The following is a 15882-nucleotide window of genomic DNA, read 5'->3' as shown; positions in this document are numbered from 1 at the left end:
TCAGCAAAACGCAAAACGATCGAAATCGGTCCCAGTTACCTGCTTTCTCACGCCAAATCGTCCGTGATGGCGGATTTTCTAGACGTCCTACTGTTAAGACCCATTTTCTATTAAGAGCGGGAGCGAGCGCATAAGCGAACGAGTGAAAACAAAACGCAATTTGTACTATTAATAATACGAACGACATACATACATAAAGCTTTTGTTAAAAGAAAACCGCCTCCAATCGATATTGTCCTTTTTTGTAACATATAACAAACACTTTCCCTGAAAACCGTATTGGTTCAGCGAAACGCGAGATAATCGCAAACAAACATATATGTGGGAATAATTATGATTTATTTTTGTTTTTTTTTTGTAGTAATTCTTAAGTAGTTTGTATAGCAACACTAAAGTTAATTGTCAATGTCGGATATGATTATGTCTATTGACATCTGACTAGATGTCAATGTCAAAGGAGGATCTGAAAGAAAGATTTGTCGTTGTTGGTTTGTCAAGAAGAACAAATAAAGATTTTGAGTGTTTGAAAAGTGTTTGCATCAAGTTGAGCCCCATTCCCACATCTTTTTTGGGGGCTCGTCCGGGATGGTGTAAAATTTGATGCTAGCCGAAGACGCAAGACGAGATTAAAAAATTGCAAGCCACGCCGTGGACGCGGACTGTTTTACCGACAATTTTGCCGGTCCGGACTGAACATAGGTACGAATCACACCTCTACTGTTTTACCGACCCTACGAACTGTTCAGACTTCACTTCAAACAAAATGTTGCAAGCTACAAAATAATTATACTAAAATGGTAGTTTTTTTTGGAATTTGGATTAAAGATTTATTTAAGACGAAAGACTAAATGAGTCCAAATAAGCCATCATTTTGCACGACTACCAAGAGAAGACGCAATTTAAAGAGCAATTCAAGTTTGAAGAGTTCTAGCTTGATAGCAACAATGCCGCCGAAGAAAGATGATAAGTACGAAAGTGAAGATGAAGAACAGGAGTATGAAGTTAAGATTTCATTTAAGGACTTGGAGAAATCTATGACTATTTTTACCGGAGATGACACCTACCCGATTGAGACATTTATTGATGAGTTTGAAGATACTGCACAGATTATGAAGTGGACTAAAGTTGAAAAGTTAATCTATGCGAAGCGGCTTTTAGATGGAACAGCGAAGTTGTTTTTACGCTCTTTGGGACGAGTTAAAGATTATCCAGGTTTAAAGAAGGCACTCAAAGAAGAATTTGGCCCAAAGATTAATAGCGCAGTGGTGCATAAAAAACTTGCTTCGCGGAAAATGAAAAATGAGGAGACATATCAGCAGTACTTTCTGTCTATGAAAGAATTGGCGCTTCATGGCAAGGTTGAAGATGCCGCATTGATCGAATATGTGATTGATGGTATTCGTGACTTGGATACTAATAAAGCTATTTTGTATGGAGCCTCGGACATAAAAGAATTTCGCAAGAAGTTGGAAATTTACAGTGACTTTAAAAAAAAGAGTTCTAATAAGCCAGTAAATTCAACTAATACTGTCCAATCATCTGGAAATACTTCATTTCGAAAGAAGACTCGCGTTCATAGATGCTATAACTGTGGTGATTTAGATCATGTGTCATCCAATTGCTCGAAAGGAGTAAAATGTTTTAAATGTAATGACTTTGGCCACAAATCTACTGAATGCCCTAAACAGACAAAGACTCTTAATATTCAAAATAAAAAAGAAGATAAAGTTCCGTACAAAAATATAAAGATCAATGGCAAAGACGTTATAGCCCTTATTGATACCGGAAGTGACATAAACCTAATTAAAGAATCAGAATTTGAGAAAATTAAAGAAGATGTTAAAGACTATAAGATTGAATCTACGTGCATAACTGGAATAGCAAAAAACGAAGTTTATACCGAAGGAATGTTTGTAGCTAATATACAGATTGATCAATACTTTACAGACATCAAGTTTCACGTGGTCAAGGATAATGATATACCAGTAAACATAATAATTGGAAACCCTATTTTACATGATTTTGAAGTCTGCTTTACCCCAGAAGGAATTTTCATGGAAAAGATAACCCACCTTACGCTTTTAACAGAAGAAAAACATACTGACCGGATTTACGACATAGAAGATTCTAAATATAAAGAAAAAGTTCATAAGATGTGTGAAGAATATAGACCAAATGAAATGAAGAAAGAAAGTAAAGTTGAATTAAAAATAATATTAACAAATGAAGATCCAGTATATCAAAATCCTCGACGACTATCACCTTTGGAGATGACTGCTGTTAACGCGCAAGTGAAAGAATGGCTAGATGGTGGCATAATCAAACTTAGCAAATCTGATTTTGCCAGTCCCGTGGTTTTGGCTGATAAGAAAGATGGTTCTCGACGAATGTGTATTGATTACCGAAGATTAAATAAGAAAGTGATTAAAGAACGATTTCCACTACCAATAATAGAAGATCAGATTGATAAGTTAAAGGAAGCAAAGGTTTTCACTTCCCTCGACCTCAAAAACGGCTTCCTACACGTAAAGGTACACAAAGACAGTCAAAAGTATACTTCATTCGTCACACCTCAAGGCCAATACGAATTTATTAGAATGCCGTTTGGTTTATGTACGGCGCCATCCGTGTTTCAAAGGTTTATTAATGATATCTTCAACGATTTTATTATTGACGGTACTCTTCTAACCTATCTCGATGACTTAATAATACCTGCTGTTACGGAAGAAGAAGGCATAAGGAAACTAGTAAAAGTACTCGAAAGAGGCAAAGAATACGCTTTAGAATTTAATTGGAAAAAATGTCACTTTCTAAAAAAAGAAATTCAATATCTCGGATACATCATCTGTGATAGCGAGGTCAGACCGTCTCGGGAGAAGATAAGAGCTGTAGAACATTTCAAGAAGCCTAATAACGTGAAAGCTGTACAGTCATTTCTTGGCCTGACTGGCTATTTCAGAAAGTTCATTCGGAACTATTCCCTGATTGCAAAACCGATGACGGACTTATTAAAAAAAGATGCCGTATTTATTTTCGACGAGAAATGCCTTTCGGCCGCCATGGCAACTAAACTTCGCAACCAGTTGAGAAAAAGACATTTTCATTCTTTGTCGGCAACCAGTTATGAATAAGGATTTTTTTTTCTTTATAAGCAACTAGTTGCCAACAAGGAATTTCTCAAAAACACTAGTTGCAGTATAAGAATTTAATTTCTTCTTACGCAACAATGTAGTAATGTCCTCATCGAATACAAACACTGATCAATAAGTACATAGATTTCGTACTAGCTGTAGCCCGTGACTTCGTGAACGCTCAAACCACTACCTACACCACGGAGGCGGTTATTGTCCCTGTTATATTAAAACAAATATATTTTAATAGTGTTCATTTATTTATATTAACTGAGTGACTTAAACCGCTAAAACGAAATTGCAAAAGGGCTAATAATCTCCAAACAGTGACCAACAGATATCTTTTTTTCTACTAATTCACTCAACGCCTGGTCAATCTCCTCGTCAATTGCCTTATACTCTTTATTCTTTTTACTTTTAATATTTAAATCATAAGATTTATATTCTGTTGACAGAATATCCAATAATTGTGGCAACGTTGGATATTTTCTTCCAATATATCTATTAATTTTCGCATGCCATCCTTCAAGGCTATTATTAGTTCTTATATTTTCGTTACCACAAGAGCAAGACATCATCATTTCATTTTTCTTTATCCATTGTTTATTAAAGTATTTATTAAATTTTTGCAACCCGTCAGATGGATTTCTAGGGTTTTTGCTCATAACATATTCATATCCTTTTTCTATGTATTGAACAGGAAGACGAGCTAAACCAACGCACCGTGCAACATGCCTCTTTTCGGTTCTTAATTTGACATTTAAAGCTTTTGCTTTTTTCCATAAGCAACGATTAAAATGAAAGTAGCAGCCTTTGAATATAATTTTTGGAAATACTTTTTTAATTGCATTTATTGCTGCCACTTCGAAATCAAGGGTTATTTTTTGGGGGTTCCAACCGATGCTTGTCTTGATTAGGCTGAACAAAACTTTGTATGTTTCTGTTTTTTTATCCGGCAGCAGAGCAAAAATTAAAGGAGCTACTGAATTGTTATTCTTATTGTATCCATGTATTGAATATAGTTGATAAAATCCTTTCGGACAACACTTAAAAGTGCCGTCAGCGTAAAAATGATGATACTTATTCATCTCCTTTCTGTTTTCATTAGAACAGAACACGATGATTCGTTTATCGTCATCCACGTAGTCAGCAACACAAAAATTTTTATATTTAGTGGGTACAATAAAATCATGACAATTATTAAAACGTGACTTTGCAACGCCCAAAACTTTGTTTCTTTCATTATATAATCCCGTCTTTATGTTATTAAACTGTGGTATTTTATTTATAAATTGAAAACCGTCGTTTTTGAGTCCTTTGACAACATCCTCATACTGTTTTTGAATCGATATAAAATTACAACTGCTCCTTTGCTTCAAGTCGTCCATCTTTTTCAAAATTAAATTTTTTCCAATATCAGCTTCACAGTCTGCGTCATGTTCCTTTGTTATTTTAATTATTTCATTTCGTGCATTTATGGTTAAATTACCTCTGCATCCATTTTTAACATAGCATTTATAAAATGAGTCTCCATTTTTATATATTTTTTTACGATGATAACGGCGTCCTTCATGTAATATTGATACACCTCCTCTTCTTGTAGTTATATATTCTACTGTAGAGGAATTTGGATATATGTTTGAAGTAGACATCACAATGAAATAAAATTCGTTTTTTTTTCAAGCGAGGCTAGTTCGCGACAAAATATGTGTACTGACTTGACAGGGAAAATTAATGACATATTATTTAATTGACATATATCAATTAAAAGGAAAAATAATCCTGGCCAGTAATTCTAGAAATAGGATTTAATATAAGTACGGATTGACCGCAAAGATTGTCAACCCATTACTTCCCATTATTTTTGACGCAACTTGTTGTCAAGAAAGAATTTTAAATCATTTTTCACAACTGGTTGAGAAACTCAGTTGCCATGGTCGATAAAAATTTTCTTGGTTGGCAACTAGTTGCTTACAAAGAAAAAAAAATCCTTATTCGTAACTAGTTGCCGATAAGGAATTGAAATGTCTTTTTCTCAACCGGTTGCGAAGTTTGGTTGCCATGACGGCCGAAAGGGAGAAATGTGAGAAAGCTTTTATAGAATTGAAACAGATTTTGTGTAATTCACCAGTTCTCCGAATATACAATCCCGATCTAGAAACGGAGCTACACACCGACGCCAGCGCCGATGGATATGGAGCTGTTCTTCTACAGAAAAGCCCTAAAGATGACCAATTTCATCCTATACACTACATGAGTAAGAAAACTACACCTGCAGAAAGAAAATATCATAGTTACTATCTAGAAATTCTCGCCATAGTCGCTGCCATAAAGAAATTTCGAGTCTACCTATTAGGAATACAATTTAAAATTATAACAGATTGTTCTGCCTTAACTATGACGCTGCAAAAAAAGGACTTACCTCCGAGAGTTGCTCGCTGGGCGCTCCTTTTAGAAGAATATGACTACAAGATTGAACACCGACCAGGAACAAGGATGAAACATGCAGATGCCTTAAGCAGAAATCCTGTTTGCCTTATACTCACTGAAACTACAGCCCGTATTAGAAAAGCTCAGAATGAAGATGCCCATATAAGACTAATAAAAAATATCTTAGAGACACAGAATTACGAAGACTATATTTTACAAAACGAAATTTTATATAAGATTAAAGATGGAAACAGACTGATTGTTGTGCCAAAGAAAATGCAATATGAAATAATAAGGAAGAATCATGAAAGAGGACACTTTGGAACTGTAAAAACAGAAGAATTGATTAAAAGAGAATATTTTATAGATAACTTAACAGAAAAGGTTAAAAAGACAATAAATAATTGCGTTGAATGCATTATTCTATCACATAAAGCTGGTAAAAAGGAAGGGTATTTACATCCGATCGACAAAGGAGACGTCCCATTGTCGACGTATCACGTAGATCATTTGGGGCCAATGACATCCACTTCCAAAAATTATAAATACATCTTAACTGTCGTAGATGCGTATACGAAGTTCACATGGATTTATCCTGTCAAGACGCTGACTACTGAAGAGACTCTAGAGAAACTAAGGCTGCAACAACAAACGTTTGGTGCTCCTGAAAGAATTATTACGGATCGAAACGCTGCTTTTACATCAAAAGATTTCCAAGAATATTGCAGAAGGGAGAATATTGCACTTTATACGATTACTACTGGACAACCCAGAGGAAACGGTCAAGTTGAGCGCATACACCAAATCATAATAGCGGTATTAAGCAAACTAAGTGTTGATGATCCTAATAAATGGTATCGCCATGTCTCCAATGTTCAAAGATGTCTAAATGGAACATATCAAAGAGCTATTAAAATGACGCCGTTCGAATTACTTTTTGGTACAAAAATGAAGGATAAAGACATAGAACTGCAAAAATTAATAGATGAAGAAGATATAGAAATATTTAACGAGAAAAGACAAGAGCTCAGACAGAAGGCAAAAGAATCCATTGGAAAAACGCAGGAAGAAAATGTGAAATCATTTAATAAGAAGCGAAAGAAAGCCAATACCTATAAACCAGGCGATTTGGTCGCGATTAAGAGGACCCAATTCGCACAAGGAAGTAAACTATATCCAAAATACTTAGGACCGTATGAGATTGTTAAAAGAAATCAAAACGATCGCTATTCTGTTAGGAAGATTGGCAACAGCGAAGGTCCGTTTAATACAACTTCCTCAGCAGATTACATGAAGCCCTGGATCTCACTCGAAGATGATTCATCTGAGTCAGATGAATAACAGGATGACCGTGTGGGAATAATTATGATTTATTTTTGTTTTTTTTTTGTAGTAATTCTTAAGTAGTTTGTATAGCAACACTAAAGTTAATTGTCAATGTCGGATATGATTATGTCTATTGACATCTGACTAGATGTCAATGTCAAAGGAGGATCTGAAAGAAAGATTTGTCGTTGTTGGTTTGTCAAGAAGAACAAATAAAGATTTTGAGTGTTTGAAAAGTGTTTGCATCAAGTTGAGCCCCATTCCCACATATATATAGGTCAAACTGAAAACTTCCTTTTTTGAAGGCCCCTATAATTAAGCCTCTTTTAGGGAGAGATGATTATTTTCTACTTCCATCTTTCAAACCGCTTTCTAATTCAATGTTGCAGATTTTTGACTCGTGATGTCATTATTTCATTATTTTTCTTTTATTAAAATAATAATAAGTCAATACAAAAACTTATATTTGCTATTTAGACGCAGTGACAGTACCCGCGTCCGCTACCGCTACCGCACTTTCCATGGTTGGAGGCGGTTACGCTTCGCGGAGAAGAAATTCTCTTGGCAATGAACTTTCTTCAATTGGTTTGGTGGAAAACCTAGATTGTGCACTTGGACCGATGTGGTTTAGCATTGTGTTCGTGCTCTACTTGCGGTAAGGGTGGCTCAGATTATTATAGGAGTCATCATACATTAATACAATGGCCCATGACATAAATGTACGGTTTGTTCAAGTATGGTGTACTTGTGGTTGTAGCAAATATTGCAAACAGCTGAAGACAATTTTACTGGAGTATATTAGACTCTCTCATGATAGAGAAAATTGCTTTTTAGGCTTCAAGCTGCTTCAGTATTAACAGCATGTAAGTAAAAACATATCCTGAAAAAAAAATTGTTTCATCGGTACATACCAACGCACGTTTGGGATTGCTGACGCACTCCCTGTAGTGCTTTTGTGTTTATTGTCTTTTATACTTACAACATTAAAGAGATGGTGTCGCAATAATGTCCTGCTGAAAATCATGTTTCAATAGACTTAACAACCTTAATAATAAGGGTTTTAATTAATTTGAATCTACGTAATTACATATAGTTTAAAATATTTTATGTATGCAGGTATAGAAAAGACTGTGATCATGAGATATTGTCATGGAGTGTATGTCAAAAATATATATTAATCTGTAACGGACAGATTCCTGTTTTTGTAAATGTAATTACTTGACCATGTTCCACTTATCTAGACCACATTGATCTGACCAATATATTTATACGTAATTGGTCATGAAATGTCCTCATCGAGCCACCTTGACCAAGTCTTAAATAATCTTTTGTTTTGCCTTGCCATATATGAATATTCATTTTTTCTCTACACTAGTTTGTGGGCGAATGTGGTTAACTGAAATTCGTAAGCTAAGGCTGACGCTTTACTGAAGCTCGATCGGGTACCCTTTTTTATAAATTTTCATGCGTGTCTAGTAGTGCAAACAATGGAAATGTAGTTATAAATGAGTTGTGTGCGTGATACTCAATATGAAATATTAGTTCATTGCTTTTACTGAAATGTTAAATACAAAAAGGTAACCTAGTCACTCGTAGACCTACTCAACTTTCCTCACGAAGTCCTGACATCTATCCTTATTGGTAGACATTTTCGAATGTATTTAATCAAATTGATGTCATTCTAATCATAAGTGCGCCAAAAAAAATTAAGCTCTGATTCATTTAAATCTCTAGAAAACGGGTACTTACTTCAACTTAACGTTATTATTTCTGCGAACGCCTACCATCAGACAGGCCGAAGCCTAACCAAATCGGTTCAATGTCAACGCAAGCGCAGTTTGCCGTGAGAAAAAACAGCTGGCCTATGCCACTGCGAAGGTCGCGGTAAAAGTGTGAAAAAACCGGAATCACCCAACGTTAATAAGTAACAGTTGACGATCATTGAGGTCAAGTGCAATCAATCGATGATCGCCGGCTGATCGGTTGACTCGACTTCAATTTTACGCTTTCGTTGGACAACCTGTGAAAAGTCCGATTAGATATACGCCAGTGGCTTTTCAAAGGCCCAAATCAGTTAACTTTAGATGAAGAAGAGATGATAGTTTTATTTGAAAGTTATTGATATCTATGTGAATAACGAGAGTCGCTTTTTTGGTTAAATTCATTTCAGATATTGGAATTAAAATCAAAATGAAGCTCAAACGCTTTCATTTTAATCTACAGATTTTTTATAAATAAATTTCTGGATTGACTTTTCACAATTTTTTTTACAAAACTTTCGATTCATCTCATAACTGAAGATCAATAGAACAAGAGTCTTAATTGGCTGCCCCGTTAAAAATTGATGAATAGTGACACTGGTTCAAACTTTCAAACTTCGAATTCCGAGTTCGAATCAAATTCAAGAGTTGGCCTGCTGTCCTTTCTGACGTGAGTCTCTTCGTGTATAAAGTTGACTTACGTAATGTCCATGATCAATGTCATTATTTTTGTTAGGCGTTAATCCCAGTTGTAGGTAGTTGTGTCCTTCTAGAAGTGAGGACACAACCAGGACTTACACCAAAGGGATGATGATTATAAGAGACTAATTGTAATTTTCCCGTATACGTGTACAACAAAATGTCGGAAGTACCTACAATACATGTCATAGCGAATCGCGATGAATGCCTTGTCATCGCTTGTCACGCATGTGTCACGAATCCTTCGTGTGTCATGGTCTGTCACGGTGTGCCCTTGATAATTGCATGATATTTTTGCAATTTTTAGTAAATAGCATACAAGAATTAGTAAATTCTAGACTGTTTGTGTCACAGACAATCGTACTACCGCTGAGTCACAGCGGTTATCAAATACGATAGGTAGGTACTATTTTGTATAATTGGCACAACTAAGTTAAGAACACTAAGTAAACACGTCAAGTTAATAAATTAGTTAAAAATAAATAAAGATCTATAAATCAAGTTAAAATAATGACAAAAGCAAAGAAATAAGAAAAAAGATGATATATTTTTATTTGTAAAATTTATCATTTTATTAATACTCTGATTTTACTAATTGGTTGTAAAATAATATTTTCTTTATTGATTATTTTAACTTAAAAATGATTGTTGGTAACAATGAAAATACAAATCAATGAATAATAACAACAAGAACAGGAAATAATTAACTAACAGCCATCACATTGTTGGCGCAAAAAAATCTTAAGAGCTAAACGTTTGCGTTGCAACAAACTCATTACATACAATCGTTTCGAAATCCCCGTGGCCCTATAGTTATGTGAACGAGCCGACAATACAAATAAACAATAAGTGATACAGCTTTAGCTACAACATTTCTTGTATCTTGGGATCTATCTGAGACCTTCATGTTAGGATCGGGCGCGGTTCTCACGCCTCAGGCTAACCCGCTTGGAATAATAAAAGAGGTTGCGGATCAAGATAGCGACCTTTTTGAAATTCTTTGCTGTTTTTTTTTTAAGTTATAGCAATTTGGTATTGTGTTAGCGAAATTAATAGTGATCATCGCATGGCCGGATATCGTAAATATTTTTGATACCTTATCTAACAGGATTTTTTTAATTGTTATCTCATATTCCTCATTGCATTTGATGTAAAACGGACGTAATTTTTGTTTTTTTAGTGTTATCATAATAATTTATTTTTATTAATGAAATCTTAAAAGAAAAGTTACTTACTATCGTCATCATATTAATATTTTCTACCATTTTGGTGGTTTACAATGGTAGAACCGTGTAGGTAGCTAGAAGTGCAGTTGTACCCTCGACTCAAAATTTGTTATCATTCACCCTTATGCATGGCAAATACTTATTTTTCGATTCTTTGCTCACCATCTCTTACTGCAACATCTGATTTTATGTTCATTGAAAAAAAGTTTCCTGAATTTGCTTGTCATCATATAGGGCATTTCATTTATTAACGACTAGCGACGTTAAAAACTAGGTATGTACCTAGTTACAAAATACTATGCGACATTCTAAACTATAGTGTGCGATGATAAATTGCAGAGTAAAATAAAGGAAGCTGTCGCACGGTGGCACATCGCTATTTCACAAGAGCTAGTTCCCACGAGATCCAAATCACGATCTGACTACAAAATGACGAGAGTATAGAGCGATAACTCAGTTACGCATTTGTCTCAAACCTCAGTTTAAACTTAAATTTGGGAAATAAACTAATAACGACGATCAAATATAATTTGATGATGTATTTAAAATGCCAATTTCATAAAAGATTTCATAATTTACAGAAGTCACCGCGAGATAACAGGATTTTTAAAATAGTTGTTACCTAGTTTTATTATACTTATTTTGCCTGGGAGTTGGCAAAACTACGTACGAGCGAGACGGGTTTATTGATAAAATTATAACAGTTTCGTATTTCATGAAATACCTATAACATACTTTTTTCATTTTTCAAAAAGCATTCGTTTAGTCCTAAAGACGCGATATTTGCATAATTTGGGTAAAGTTTGTCTCATATACAAGAGACTTGCATTCTTTCGGGAAATATTTTATCATTTCTGTACGTTCCCTTTTTTACACATTCAGCTTTGTCATCTTACTCTTAATAGACATAGGGTTTTTTTACATACATGCAGATATGATGGAGTTAGTCTTACGAAAACGGCAGATTATAAGGATAGAATATTAAGATGACAGACAACAACACCAGCATTTATATTAGTGGTAAGCATTCGTAATATATGTCGCAAGACATTTACTGCACTTTCATATTGGGCTATTGTTTTCATTGACAATTATTTAACATTGGTATTGATATGTATATAGTTACTGACTGTGAAGCAAGACATATACTGTGCAATCCAGCCATACTAATTTTATAAATTCGAAAGTCTGCCTGTCTATTCGTCTATCACCTGTCACGGCTAAACCGCTGGGCCAGTTTTGATGAAATATTTTACGTATTGGATATAATCAATTACCCGAGGTCAAACATAACTAAGTACCTATTTATATATATTCATTAAGAACTTAAACAATATCCTGCTGCTTTGATTTAAAAATCTTTAACCAGCTGATTTCTACATTAATAACTATGTTTTAGGGCAAATTGAATACGAATTATGGTTTTGAATATGCTCTAAAGATAGTTTTTAAATTTTTCTTGAAAGTATATAGTTCATATATCTCTCTATAGCACTTTCATATTTGAGTATCTGTTAGCTAGATAATGTAGTGCTGAAAAGCGTTATAATTAAAATGATTTTCAAATAATTACTAGCTAAGCCAGATTTAAATAAAAAGGCAATATTAAACTTTGTAAATTTGTTTGTAATAAAATACTGACGGGTTATGAAAATTCTTTCACCGTTAAAAACATAAATTATCTGCGGAATAGGCTATATGTATATACGAGTATATACCATGGTGGAACTTTGTACATAAGAGAAAAATACTCGATATAGACCCGCTAGTATAAAGAATTATACTCGTATGTACAAAGTATTTTGTTTGATTGTGATGATACATACATATATATAATCACGTCTATATTCCTTTCGGGGTAGACAGAGCCAACAGTCTTGAAAATACTGATATGCCACGATCAGCTGTTTGGCTTACTGAAAGAATTGAGATTCATATAAAGTAACAGGTTGCAAGCCCGTCGCCTAAAAAAAGAATCCCAAGTTCTAAGCCTTTCCCTTAGTCGCCTTTTACGACATCCATTGGAAAGAGATAGAGCGGTCCTATTATTTTTCTACTGGTGCCGGGAACAGCACTATGATAATATTATGACCATTATTTAACGTTGTACAATGAAATCATCATGCAAATCTATATCCAATTAGTCGTTATATCTCTTGAACCTACCGCTTGATGTTACCGACAATTCGTTGTGATTCGTTTAGTTTAAATTTTATGATCAATGGATGCAATGAATCATATAAGTTCTTGCGGTCGGAGGTCTTATTTCGCAAAAACATACCATGATTATCTAACAATAACTAAATTGAAACACGTTAAATATTACAATACTTCTGCTTTATTTTTTGTATGTACTAAAAAGTATTGGATATTTGTTAGATATAATTCAAGTCGCCGATTTATCGGTTATTTTAGTAAAAAATGTTTTATTGTTATGCAAATCGCTACCTTGTTTTTGTTTTTTGGTGGTCTCCATGATAGTGAAATTCAGTTTTAAAGTTGTAAGTCTTTAACTTTTATACTTAAAATCTTTTTTATTTCACGATAGTTGATTTAAGTTTACGTCAGCAATTTATTTTTAACTATTTCACAAATTATTATTTAACATATTGGCGTCGTCCATTTAAAATATTACCTATCGAATATAAGACACATTTTAGTTCATATTATTTATTTGGCAACTATGTTTAGGTACATTATCTTTAGATTAAAACTTAGCTTTTTACAGATATGATAAACAGGCTGCGACATGTAATAATGGTATTTTTACTTAAATTAAATTATAGGTACCCTAGGCTTATAACACTCTCATAACATTTTTCAAATAACAGAGAAAGAACGTCATATTTAAGAACAGTTCGAAACTGTTGTTAATTGACATTTATTTAAATGGCCCAATAGAGCTAAATATTTGTTGGTGCTAAGTATTGTAGTATCCGGTGAAGGGAGCCTTTATATAACGAAGGATCTACAGATCAATACCTGTTACAGAGGAAGCTGGTTTCCTCTCAACACAGGGTTATGTAGAGATACACCTAAGTTTCGAATTAAATCTGCATATTTATTGGCTTGATTTCCTATTGTGATAGTATTTTATGCGAAGCTTAGAGCAACAATAAAAGCCCTTAAAAGAACCGCCATCTGTTTTTCCATTGGAATAAAATTTTAATGCATCAGCACTTTATTGCATCCTTTGTTTCGAAGCATAAGAGCAATGGAATTACGCACCCCAAACAATAAAAAGCCACAAAATATATACTATTATTATTCGACTAACTTTTTTACGACTTTTTTCCCATGGGAAGTTTCTGGAATAAAAGTAGCCTTTGTTACTCCTAAAGAGTATTCCTAGTATTTTCATCAATATCGGCCCAACACTTCGTGAATAAAATTATTGCAAACCATTCTACTAATATTTTTCCGATTGTAATATTAGTTTAGATGAAAGCAAACACTGACGTTTAATGAAATTTCATTAATTTCTATTTCAGGTTCACAGTAAGGGCTTGAAGTTCGGCATCTACGAAGACTACGGAAACTTCACATGCGCCGGGTACCCGGGTGTCGTCGGCCATTTGGCTGGTGGTGAGTTAACATACACACATACAACCATGCCTCTTTCCCTGAGGGGACTACGATTCACAATCATGTTTCATCACTGCGATAATAAACGCTGAAACTGAAACCAATAATTACACTGACTACTATGTTTTGGCAAAAGAAATATTAAAATCGAATATATTTGATGGTCCGGGCGCGAAAACATTAATAGTAAGTGCCAGCCGCTTGTCTTTCCTTGTCAATCAATCAAGAAAAAGGCTAATAAACTTGGAATTCTTCTTTTCGGTAAAGAAGATGGAGGTTTGCAACCTGTCACTATCTGAATTTCAATTCAGCCAGTTGAGCAAAGCCTTTCAATCTTTTTGAGACTGTTGGCCTGTAATGCCGGTAATTAGTAAGGGATAAGATGTGATATAAGAACGTCTATTTACTTCTAAATTAAAGCAAAATTACGTGCTCGGGGTTTTTTAATGATAAGAGCTTGATTACCGCATACTATTGTAACGATAGGAACTTACAAATCCATTAGCAGGCAGAGTAGTCATTTCGACATCATCCAAGTAGAGACATCATTCATGTTACTTAATCTGTTTTAACGCTAATCACTTGTGAAGTGTACTGAAATTAATATTGTTTAATTTTTTTTCACACGCATATTACATTATCATAGCTTGCTTATGCTTGGTAATTAACTATAACAATTGTTATTTTAACGAGTCAATCTTCTGTATGAGGATTCAAAAAACGACGAAAACGTTATGTTATGATTTTATGTGCAATAAAAGTATTCTCATTTGTATTCCATCTACTTTCTATCTACTTCTTTATTACCTTTGGAATTGAACCATAGAAATAAAACTCAAGAGATTCGAAGATAGTGACAGGTTCGATTGCTATCTCATTGCCTAAATAATAATCCCGATTTGAGGAGAATATGTCTAAGTAAGAAAGACATATTTAAATTGTTAAACATGTTTCAATTACATTTTTAAACGTTTTAACATCTACTTATTGTCGCCATATCAATGAAAAATTAATAGTTCTAGCATTTGCAACAGCACGAACGGCTTGATATAAAATTAATATTGTTTCTTAACAATAATAGCGATGGCCTAACTTAACCTACATACCAATTTTAAGTATTACTTAGTAACTCAAGACCATTCACCGATAACGTCAATATTGAAATAGACGTTTCATCAATACATTATTTTTTCTTTTCATAAATAGCTAAAAGAATAATATGAAAACTATGTAATAACCACTTAGTTGTATTTGGCATAAGTGGGAGTAAGGCCCCCCTTACACTCGGCTTCTTTCGAGCATCGATAAAGACCTAGTTACTATTTTTTGAAGTACCTATATGATATTTAGTACATTGAAGAAACAATACCTCAATGATTTGATTTTAAAGCCGCATAATGTCAAATGCACGTAGTTTACTCACAATCATGAAAACTTAAATGGATTCAAGTTTTTTTTTGTCTTACATGTCCATCATCAACATTAGTGTCAATTAGTATCGGCCAGGAAACTACGTAACTGACGCGAGTGCAGAGAGAAAGTAGACAAATTGCAATTGAGAAATACCTAATGTGTCGGCTAAATGAAACATGACCTATAATTTCGTTGAAAAATTTGTAAGACTAGAAATTTTGTGAAAATGATTTCAAAATGATGGTATACTGTGAATATACCACGCTTCATAATATTATAGGACTATAGGAGGAAGAAGCCTGTAAAATATAA

The 15882-nt window shown here is 34.0% G+C and overlaps 1 protein-coding gene across 5 annotated transcripts in view; it reads left to right on the top strand.

The window, feature by feature from the left end:
• Window positions 1-15882, top strand: part of LOC106135541 (alpha-N-acetylgalactosaminidase) — a 57594-nt gene that overhangs the window by 36831 nt on the left and 4881 nt on the right. For 2 of the 5 annotated variants that reach the window (XM_060950170.1, XM_060950169.1), the window contains exon 4: window positions 14064-14157. In XM_060950170.1, the coding sequence (XP_060806153.1) occupies window positions 14064-14157 (94 nt within the window). Of the gene's footprint in view, window positions 1-5192; window positions 7543-7721; window positions 7751-14063; window positions 14158-15882 lie in introns of those variants that run through there. The other 3 variants (XR_009657306.1, XR_009657307.1, XR_009657305.1) reach the window with 3 other exon arrangements.

The sequence above is a fragment of the Amyelois transitella genome, chromosome 21, assembly GCF_032362555.1.
Source record: "Amyelois transitella isolate CPQ chromosome 21, ilAmyTran1.1, whole genome shotgun sequence".
Classification (NCBI taxonomy): domain Eukaryota; kingdom Metazoa; phylum Arthropoda; class Insecta; order Lepidoptera; family Pyralidae; genus Amyelois; species Amyelois transitella.
This window is presented reverse-complemented; position numbering and strand designations above follow the sequence as displayed.